A 10,606-nucleotide genomic window follows, 5' to 3' on the forward strand; every position below is an offset into this window, starting at 1 on the left:
TACAGAATATGTATTTAAAAGACGTTTTAAAACTCAACCTGAGAGGGAAATGTATGAAATATAACGGCAAATCTTCTTTGTAAATCGCCCCTGCCTTTGAAGTTATCACTGTGCGGCACTGTGCACGTGCTTGTTTCTTTGATGTGTCAATCAAATTAGACTCCACTTTATAGCGGGGACTTATTGCGGGTTGCGATTAAATAAATAATATTAAAAATGAGGTTTTAATATCACTTTTCAGCGTTTTATAAGAAACAAGCACGTGCACAGTGCCGCACAGTGATAACTTCAAAGGCAGCGGCGATTTACAAAGAAGATTTGCCGTTATATTCCATACATTTCCCTCTCAGGTTGAGTTTTAAAACGTCTTTTAAATACATATTCTGTAATTGTTTTCAAGAAATAAAGTCGGAAAGCCTCTAATTTTGTCACATAGAAACGTGTACTGAAGTTTATTTAGTGATCCTCAGTGACTTGTCACTGAAAGCGGAAGTGACGTCATAGACATCTTCAACATCCATCCATGAGGACGTTCGCTGTTTCGACTGATAAAGAATCAGGTAAATATGCATGTTTTAAAAACCCGTGGAACGGGAATAGCCTGGTTGGCTTTGACCTGGATGGTCCATTTTGGCTTTGGTAGCCTTATTTTCCGCCTGGATGGCGCGATGGTTATATTTCTTGACGGATTGGAAATCCGTGAGCTGGTGGGGTCAGCTTCATATCAGGGCCGGTTGCTCGCTATCAGTCATGCAAGACTTTTTCTAAATTTGGTTATATGGTATGCATGTAAGGAGTACTATTATGATAGTGCTGGTTGTTATATTTATTGACGGTTACACTGCGTACTTATATATTGCTTGACATAGATTCGAGCATGGCTAATTTTACCAACGACTTGAACGGGTAAAGGGAGGTAACTCTAATATTATTGTTTATACCGCGTTCGAGTACGAACATCTGCTGTGGTACATAATTGGGTTGGAGTAACAATAATGGTGTCCCTGAGCACGTTTTGGAGTTCGATAGCGATTGTTTGTTGTGTTCTATGTGTAGTATATTTCTCTTGTTTAGAACATGGTCCTTCCAACTACATTGAAAAAGAGACATACTCTGAAAGGAAGGAATGTCCTTCCTGCCATCAGAAGGCTCCAGGAGGGTGCCCCGGTAAAAGCCCTTGCAAGGATGATGGCAGGTCGTAAAACGGAGGACTTGTCTATGCGGGTAAGGCTGAAGGGAGTAACTGTTTTGTAGTTGAGTAGAAATATAATTATAAATCAGATATTAAATAATTAATTAATTATCTGATAATCCTTCCGGTATCAGTATCAATAACCATGAAATAATTAAGGTAAATATGTGATATAACGTAATTATATTTTGACCAACACATATCCATACATTGATACAAAAGGGATAACAAGTGTCTGAAATATTTACAACTGTCTGATTATTTGAATAGGAATAGAGATACTAGGTGTCTGATTTTTAAGTGACAACAAATGTCTGAAATAGATATGATTTCCGGATTTGGGGGACACAATTATAAACTATATATTTATCTAGGAAAGAATTTATATAGGCTATGCCTGTTGTTAGATCCTTTTTCCTTTTTGATATAAATTGGTTGAGATTGAAAAATATAAGTTTTTATGCTTTAAAAAAAAAAAAAAAAAAAAGCTTTGAAAAAAAAAAAAAAAATCAAGTGATGATGGGTGTCTGAAATAACAAATAGGGGGATAGAAAAACATGTTGAAAACATCACACTGGCAGAAATACTTCAGTGAGAGAGTTATGTCCCATCCTTTGTTACACATACCATTGTTATCAAACTTGACTTAACCTTGTGGCTAGTCCTCCACCTCTGGGTTGCGAGTTTGAAACCAACGGTGGGCAGTTTACCAGGTAGTGGTACTGATGACTCTGGTTGTAATAGGATGTAAAAGAAAATAACAAACCAAACTTAACTCTGTGTACTGATCCGAGTCATATTGTCAAATGTCAGTTAACACTTGATCTGTCATCATGTCATGATATGTACATTGTATATACCATTATTGCATGTATATCTATATCCATACCCCTATTCCCTCACACCCTACCCAACCCCCACCCCTGTGTATCAGCATAAATGGTATATATGATTAGTTGATAGTATTCATCTGGTTATTCAATGTCCATTACAACTTATATACAAATAAGATTAATCAGGGAAATCCTGAAAGTTGAGTGTATAGTGGTAGAATAATTTACTCTGGGATTTGATTGCAGGATGTGGAAAAATATGTAAATGAACTCACTGATGAGTCCCTCTCAGACCAATTAGAATTGGCAGGAAAGAACAAGGAGGATATATCAGAGGCACGCCTCCTCCTACATTATCTGATAGTTCTGGCTAATGAGAAGGGACAACCCCAAGGTCAGGATCTACTTGAGGCACCGGGAACATCTACAGAAGCACAGGTAAGTGAGAATCATTGGTATGGTCAGTGTGGTCATACATATTTTATATTATAATGTCTTTTACCTATTTAACGAGCATTTAACCAAAATATATTTGTATCTAATGTATAGATATATATAGATAAACATATGAACAGTGTAGACAAGTTTTCAGTGAGAATGTATGCCTGCAGAGATAATAATTACAAGTATACACACAGGGAAAAGCCTGAAAACTGAGCCCCCCCCCCCCCCCCCCCGGGAACAAAACTGAAGATTTTATTAATTTGTTACAGGGCGACATCACACAAGAAAACGCTTTGGTACGTAATAATGATGAACCACCAAACAAAAGGTCAAAATCTTGGTCCGGCTCACTGGAGGCAAGAATTGCGTTTTTGGAAAGCTCCACATCACCAAAGGTTTCCGACATTAAAGAGAGGGTGAGGATACTTTGCCTTCAACCAGAACCAAGTAATTCCTTAATCCTTCTCACATTAGAGGAACTTGCAAAAGCAGCCAGGAGTGCTAACCATGAGGAGTCGGGTCTATACGAGGAACTTTTGAGACAAGTTCATAGACTACAGTCTAAGGTCTGCCTTCCAAAGCTCTGTCTATCTGTCTTAGGGGGGAATGAGTCTGAGAAGATATCAAAAGCTATTGCCAAGTGTATGAAGGATGTCATAGACACAGCCAAAGAATCAAAGAAAGAGGCACCACTGGTAGGGAAAACACAAACCACTCTGTCGCCATTGGACAACTTGTATGTCACATTACCCCTACCAGGGGCAGACCTGGCCCCTATGCCTTTTCCCCTGCAACAACATCCTAATCCTATGTATGGATCTTATCGGGGTTATGTTCAGCAAGGGTATGGTCAGCAGGGCTATGGCCAAGGGTATGGTCAAGGGTATCGAAATTATAGGAGGGGTGGTTTTAGGCACCCTGGGCAACGCCCTAGAGGAGCATGCCTGGTTTGTGACAGTACAGCCCACCAGGTCCGGGATTGTCCAAAAGTAAAAGAGTTCAGGCAAAAGTAATACTTGGAAGATTGCAAATTTACAACAAATGTTCATATGTTTACAGTGTCAAATTATGTTTACCAGAAAGCAACTGGTTTGATAAAACTGTTTACTTAATTAATACTCAATAATTAAGATACTTTTGGTTTATATATGACCAATTGTGATGTATAATTGAAATGATCATGATGCTTGTAGTCCTACAGGGAGATATAGATGCATTGTACTAACATTATACTAGAGTTATGTATTGTCTTCTTAGTAAACTATTATAAATAGGTTAGCTTGTAAGTTATAATGGTACTTCCTCCTCTGCTGTCCAAAGGACACTGACGCCTTAGTGAGTTACACTCACGTGGGTAGCGGACGAGGGGGTTCCACTTATTTCAATGTTACTTATGCTGGTCCTGTTTTTTGAATTATGCATACCTTCTGTGTATTACATAAGTGCAGAGAGGATGGCCGCTGTGATGGTGGAATTACGAAAAAAAAAAAAAAAAAAAAATTGTATACAGGTCCCAAAATGGGAACTTGAAAGTGGTTTTAATCCGACAAATATAAGGGTCCGACAAGGACCAGCATGGGTGACATTGGATGGTGGAGCCTCTTTGTCCGATGCCCACGTAATGTCGCAACTAGACACGGACTACACTATTAGAAAGTTATCTTTAAGAGACCCCTCAATCAACTTCATTCTCACCTGTCTGATTGGAAGGATATTTTGCAGGGATATGATGATGAAGGGAGGAAAGTTATTACAGGGTGGCTAGAAAATGGTGTAGACATATATGACTTTTTCATCATTTCAAAGGTAACTTCAAAGGTAGAGCTTTTGATAGTAGTACACCTCCAGTACAATACTTTCCTAACTCGGGACATCGTAGAGACCATGTAGACTTCATTGTGAAAGAGTTGTGTGATAGAATAGAGAGTGGTTCTCTCAGTCTCCTAGGTAAAGTTGGAGAGTGTGAACTACCAAAGGTCATCATGCCCTTACTAATCGAGCCCACTAAGCCTCGACTTTGCCTGTGCCATGATGAGAGGTACCTTAATCTGTGGATCAAAGATCTCCCTTTCAAACTAGAAACTCTAAGGGATGTCCATAGAATGATTGAAAAGAATGCCTATATGATCACCCTTGACGAAAAATCAGGTTATGATCATATTCTGTTGTCAGAAAGGTCTCGCAATAATTTTGGCATTCAGTTCGGTGGTTTTATTATGACATACTGCACTTTGCCCTTTGGGTGGAAAGCCTCCCCATACGTGTACCAGTCTGTTGGAATGGTTGTAACAAATTACCTTAGAACAAAATCTATCTTGAATGCGCAGTATATTGATGATCGGTTAGGGGTTTCAGACACAATGGGGACAATCCATATATATAGAGGCAAAGCAGATAGTGTATACTATGGTTCAGGTCTTGACAAGGTTAGGCTATACTCTGGCACTGGATAAGTGTTCTCTGGAACCTGGCACAATTAAGAGGTTTCTCGGCTTCTTGATCAACTCCATTGATCAGGCTTATTTACTGCCTGATGACAAGAAAACTAAGTTTGCTAAACTGAGAGAATAAATCCTATCGCACCCAGAGGTAGATGTCAGAACCTTGCAAAGGTTCTGCGGCAAATATATATCCATGAATATAGCTGTACCTGGTTGCAAGCTTTTCTGCAGAGAAATGAACAGAGCTCTTTCTGTGGCTCTGAAGAACAGTAGGAAGATTCCAGTCACAGGTTCTGTTCGTGAGGAGCTTGAACACTGGTGCTTTTTGGACAATTGGGGAGGCTGTATGAAATGGAGACCAGAATACCACAAGTTAATTGAAATGTCCACTGATTCTTCAGGGTATCGTTATGGAGCGGTAGTAGCATTGGATGAGAGGGTGACTATAGGTGATTATTTGGGTGAAGGTGATCTTCTATTGGGTCCGTAAGGGGTTTGTCCCTGATTTGGAAGGGTTGAGATGGCCATTATATGCATACAGAATTGCATTTGCCTGTACATAACTCCCAACATTGAGGTGCCTAGTTTCAGATCAGGATGTGCTGTTACTATGGCACTCTCGGGTTCAGTTGACCATGCTGAACAAATGATGACTCACTTGGGTTGGTTCACTAAGGAGAGTGCAGAGTATTACGGGCGGCTGCACACAATGGCAGATTCTGCATTAGTTGCATCAAAATTGGCTAAAACAACAATAGATGCAAGCAAAATTGAGGAAGTATTCAATACGAATGCTAATTTTGCATCATTGAAAATGTTGAAAGATTTTTTAGGTTAATCTGGTCAGGTACCCATTTTCTAGTCAACTTTGAGTGTTTCGATACACTTTATAGTCAATTTGAATAGTTCCCTGTACCATTTACCACATTTTATTTAGGTAGTAAATTGGAAAGGAAGGAATGTCCTTCCTGCCATCAGAAGGCTCCAGGAGGGTGCCCCGGTAAAAGCCCTTGCAAGGATGATGGCAGGTCGTAAAACGGAGGACTTGTCTATGCGGGTAAGGCTGAAGGGAGTAACTGTTTTGTAGTTGAGTAGAAATATAATTATAAATCAGATATTAAATAATTAATTAATTATCTGATAATCCTTCCGGTATCAGTATCAATAACCATGAAATAATTAAGGTAAATATGTGATATAACGTAATTATATTTTGACCAACACATATCCATACATTGATACAAAAGGGATAACAAGTGTCTGAAATATTTACAACTGTCTGATTATTTGAATAGGAATAGAGATACTAGGTGTCTGATTTTTAAGTGACAACAAATGTCTGAAATAGATATGATTTCCGGATTTGGGGGACACAATTATAAACTATATATTTATCTAGGAAAGAATTTATATAGGCTATGCCTGTTGTTAGATCCTTTTTCCTTTTTGATATAAATTGGTTGAGATTGAAAAATATAAGTTTTTATGCTTTAAAAAAAAAAAAAAAAAAAGCTTTGAAAAAAAAAAAAAAAAATCAAGTGATGATGGGTGTCTGAAATAACAAATAGGGGGATAGAAAAACATGTTGAAAACATCACACTGGCAGAAATACTTCAGTGAGAGAGTTATGTCCCATCCTTTGTTACACATACCATTGTTATCAAACTTGACTTAACCTTGTGGCTAGTCCTCCACCTCTGGGTTGCGAGTTTGAAACCAACGGTGGGCAGTTTACCAGGTAGTGGTACTGATGACTCTGGTTGTAATAGGATGTAAAAGAAAATAACAAACCAAACTTAACTCTGTGTACTGATCCGAGTCATATTGTCAAATGTCAGTTAACACTTGATCTGTCATCATGTCATGATATGTACATTGTATATACCATTATTGCATGTATATCTATATCCATACCCCTATTCCCTCACACCCTACCCAACCCCCACCCCTGTGTATCAGCATAAATGGTATATATGATTAGTTGATAGTATTCATCTGGTTATTCAATGTCCATTACAACTTATATACAAATAAGATTAATCAGGGAAATCCTGAAAGTTGAGTGTATAGTGGTAGAATAATTTACTCTGGGATTTGATTGCAGGATGTGGAAAAATATGTAAATGAACTCACTGATGAGTCCCTCTCAGACCAATTAGAATTGGCAGGAAAGAACAAGGAGGATATATCAGAGGCACGCCTCCTCCTACATTATCTGATAGTTCTGGCTAATGAGAAGGGACAACCCCAAGGTCAGGATCTACTTGAGGCACCGGGAACATCTACAGAAGCACAGGTAAGTGAGAATCATTGGTATGGTCAGTGTGGTCATACATATTTTATATTATAATGTCTTTTACCTATTTAACGAGCATTTAACCAAAATATATTTGTATCTAATGTATAGATATATATAGATAAACATATGAACAGTGTAGACAAGTTTTCAGTGAGAATGTATGCCTGCAGAGATAATAATTACAAGTATACACACAGGGAAAAGCCTGAAAACTGAGCCCCCCCCCCCCCCCCCCCCCCCGGGAACAAAACTGAAGATTTTATTAATTTGTTACAGGGCGACATCACACAAGAAAACGCTTTGGTACGTAATAATGATGAACCACCAAACAAAAGGTCAAAATCTTGGTCCGGCTCACTGGAGGCAAGAATTGCGTTTTTGGAAAGCTCCACATCACCAAAGGTTTCCGACATTAAAGAGAGGGTGAGGATACTTTGCCTTCAACCAGAACCAAGTAATTCCTTAATCCTTCTCACATTAGAGGAACTTGCAAAAGCAGCCAGGAGTGCTAACCATGAGGAGTCGGGTCTATACGAGGAACTTTTGAGACAAGTTCATAGACTACAGTCTAAGGTCTGCCTTCCAAAGCTCTGTCTATCTGTCTTAGGGGGGAATGAGTCTGAGAAGATATCAAAAGCTATTGCCAAGTGTATGAAGGATGTCATAGACACAGCCAAAGAATCAAAGAAAGAGGCACCACTGGTAGGGAAAACACAAACCACTCTGTCGCCATTGGACAACTTGTATGTCACATTACCCCTACCAGGGGCAGACCTGGCCCCTATGCCTTTTCCCCTGCAACAACATCCTAATCCTATGTATGGATCTTATCGGGGTTATGTTCAGCAAGGGTATGGTCAGCAGGGCTATGGCCAAGGGTATGGTCAAGGGTATCGAAATTATAGGAGGGGTGGTTTTAGGCACCCTGGGCAACGCCCTAGAGGAGCATGCCTGGTTTGTGACAGTACAGCCCACCAGGTCCGGGATTGTCCAAAAGTAAAAGAGTTCAGGCAAAAGTAATACTTGGAAGATTGCAAATTTACAACAAATGTTCATATGTTTACAGTGTCAAATTATGTTTACCAGAAAGCAACTGGTTTGATAAAACTGTTTACTTAATTAATACTCAATAATTAAGATACTTTTGGTTTATATATGACCAATTGTGATGTATAATTGAAATGATCATGATGCTTGTAGTCCTACAGGGAGATATAGATGCATTGTACTAACATTATACTAGAGTTATGTATTGTCTTCTTAGTAAACTATTATAAATAGGTTAGCTTGTAAGTTATAATGGTACTTCCTCCTCTGCTGTCCAAAGGACACTGACGCCTTAGTGAGTTACACTCACGTGGGTAGCGGACGAGGGGGTTCCACTTATTTCAATGTTACTTATGCTGGTCCTGTTTTTTGAATTATGCATACCTTCTGTGTATTACATAAGTGCAGAGAGGATGGCCGCTGTGATGGTGGAATTACGAAAAAAAAAAAAAAAAAAAAATTGTATACAGGTCCCAAAATGGGAACTTGAAAGTGGTTTTAATCCGACAAATATAAGGGTCCGACAAGGACCAGCATGGGTGACATTGGATGGTGGAGCCTCTTTGTCCGATGCCCACGTAATGTCGCAACTAGACACGGACTACACTATTAGAAAGTTATCTTTAAGAGACCCCTCAATCAACTTCATTCTCACCTGTCTGATTGGAAGGATATTTTGCAGGGATATGATGATGAAGGGAGGAAAGTTATTACAGGGTGGCTAGAAAATGGTGTAGACATATATGACTTTTTCATCATTTCAAAGGTAACTTCAAAGGTAGAGCTTTTGATAGTAGTACACCTCCAGTACAATACTTTCCTAACTCGGGACATCGTAGAGACCATGTAGACTTCATTGTGAAAGAGTTGTGTGATAGAATAGAGAGTGGTTCTCTCAGTCTCCTAGGTAAAGTTGGAGAGTGTGAACTACCAAAGGTCATCATGCCCTTACTAATCGAGCCCACTAAGCCTCGACTTTGCCTGTGCCATGATGAGAGGTACCTTAATCTGTGGATCAAAGATCTCCCTTTCAAACTAGAAACTCTAAGGGATGTCCATAGAATGATTGAAAAGAATGCCTATATGATCACCCTTGACGAAAAATCAGGTTATGATCATATTCTGTTGTCAGAAAGGTCTCGCAATAATTTTGGCATTCAGTTCGGTGGTTTTATTATGACATACTGCACTTTGCCCTTTGGGTGGAAAGCCTCCCCATACGTGTACCAGTCTGTTGGAATGGTTGTAACAAATTACCTTAGAACAAAATCTATCTTGAATGCGCAGTATATTGATGATCGGTTAGGGGTTTCAGACACAATGGGGACAATCCATATATATAGAGGCAAAGCAGATAGTGTATACTATGGTTCAGGTCTTGACAAGGTTAGGCTATACTCTGGCACTGGATAAGTGTTCTCTGGAACCTGGCACAATTAAGAGGTTTCTCGGCTTCTTGATCAACTCCATTGATCAGGCTTATTTACTGCCTGATGACAAGAAAACTAAGTTTGCTAAACTGAGAGAATAAATCCTATCGCACCCAGAGGTAGATGTCAGAACCTTGCAAAGGTTCTGCGGCAAATATATATCCATGAATATAGCTGTACCTGGTTGCAAGCTTTTCTGCAGAGAAATGAACAGAGCTCTTTCTGTGGCTCTGAAGAACAGTAGGAAGATTCCAGTCACAGGTTCTGTTCGTGAGGAGCTTGAACACTGGTGCTTTTTGGACAATTGGGGAGGCTGTATGAAATGGAGACCAGAATACCACAAGTTAATTGAAATGTCCACTGATTCTTCAGGGTATCGTTATGGATAAGAAAGTGAAGGGGGGACATGGGAAAATTTGGGGGAAATGACCAGGGTGTAATTTTTCCCCCATAAAAGGGTAGATGGTTTTTGTCAAATTTAGCCGTACATAACCCAAAGAGGGTACGCAGGTGGTGTTCCTGGAGGGGGTTTTAGGGCCCGGAAAAAAATGAATGGGTTGGTTTTAAAGGAAATGCAATTTGGGCCTGCACACAATGGAGGGGCTTTGTTTTAAAAAATTGGCTTTTAAAAAAAATAAAGGCAAAAAAAGGGGGTTTCAATAAATGCAATTTTGATCATTTTGTTTAAAGATTTTAGGAATTTCGGGCCTTTTTTAAACAAGGAGGTTTTTTCATTTTGTCAAAATTTCCCCACCAAATTTAACCAAAATTAGGAGTAAATTGGAATCAATTTTATAATAAAAAGGGAATTTTAAGGATTGTCGGATGACATCACCAAAGTTTTAAATTTTTAATTTTAAATTTTTTGGGGTGTAAAGGTTTATTATTTAAAAAAAAAAAAGTTTTAAATTGGGTAGAGT

General features: G+C 39.0%; 2 protein-coding genes across 2 annotated transcripts; both read left to right on the forward strand.

The window, feature by feature from the left end:
* The first annotated feature begins 527 nt into the window (after window positions 1-527).
* On the forward strand, window positions 528-3,969 carry LOC117319740. The gene is made up of 3 exons (XM_033874493.1): window positions 528-1,224; window positions 2,272-2,463; window positions 2,739-3,969. Exons 1-3 carry the CDS (start codon window positions 1,078-1,080, stop codon window positions 3,480-3,482), a joined length of 1,083 nt encoding a protein of 360 aa, XP_033730384.1. The 5' UTR covers window positions 528-1,077; the 3' UTR covers window positions 3,483-3,969.
* Window positions 3,970-4,451: 482 nt separating this feature from the next.
* On the forward strand, window positions 4,452-8,716 carry LOC117319741. The gene is made up of 5 exons (XM_033874494.1): window positions 4,452-4,636; window positions 5,142-5,349; window positions 5,848-5,967; window positions 7,015-7,206; window positions 7,486-8,716. Exons 1-5 carry the CDS (start codon window positions 4,452-4,454, stop codon window positions 8,227-8,229), a joined length of 1,449 nt encoding a protein of 482 aa, XP_033730385.1. The 3' UTR covers window positions 8,230-8,716.
* The last annotated feature ends 1,890 nt before the right edge of the window (window positions 8,717-10,606 follow it).

The sequence above is a fragment of the Pecten maximus genome, unplaced genomic scaffold (assembly GCF_902652985.1).
Source record: "Pecten maximus unplaced genomic scaffold, xPecMax1.1, whole genome shotgun sequence".
Classification (NCBI taxonomy): domain Eukaryota; kingdom Metazoa; phylum Mollusca; class Bivalvia; order Pectinida; family Pectinidae; genus Pecten; species Pecten maximus.

Bases quoted from the DNA above. Each gene is read 5' to 3' on its own strand.
- LOC117319741 (XM_033874494.1), top strand. From the start codon at position 4,452: ATGCCCTTACTAATCGAGCCCACTAAGCCTCGACTTTGCCTGTGCCAT. The intron at 4,637-5,141 runs GTCAGAAAGGTC...GCTTTTCTGCAG, and splicing joins GGTTATGATCATATTCTGTT to AGAAATGAACAGAGCTCTTT. The intron at 5,350-5,847 runs GTGACTATAGGT...CATTTTATTTAG, and splicing joins TAGTAGCATTGGATGAGAGG to GTAGTAAATTGGAAAGGAAG.
- LOC117319740 (XM_033874493.1), top strand. From the start codon at position 1,078: ATGGTCCTTCCAACTACATTGAAAAAGAGACATACTCTGAAAGGAAGG. The intron at 1,225-2,271 runs GTAAGGCTGAAG...ATTTGATTGCAG, and splicing joins CGGAGGACTTGTCTATGCGG to GATGTGGAAAAATATGTAAA. The intron at 2,464-2,738 runs GTAAGTGAGAAT...AATTTGTTACAG, and splicing joins GAACATCTACAGAAGCACAG to GGCGACATCACACAAGAAAA.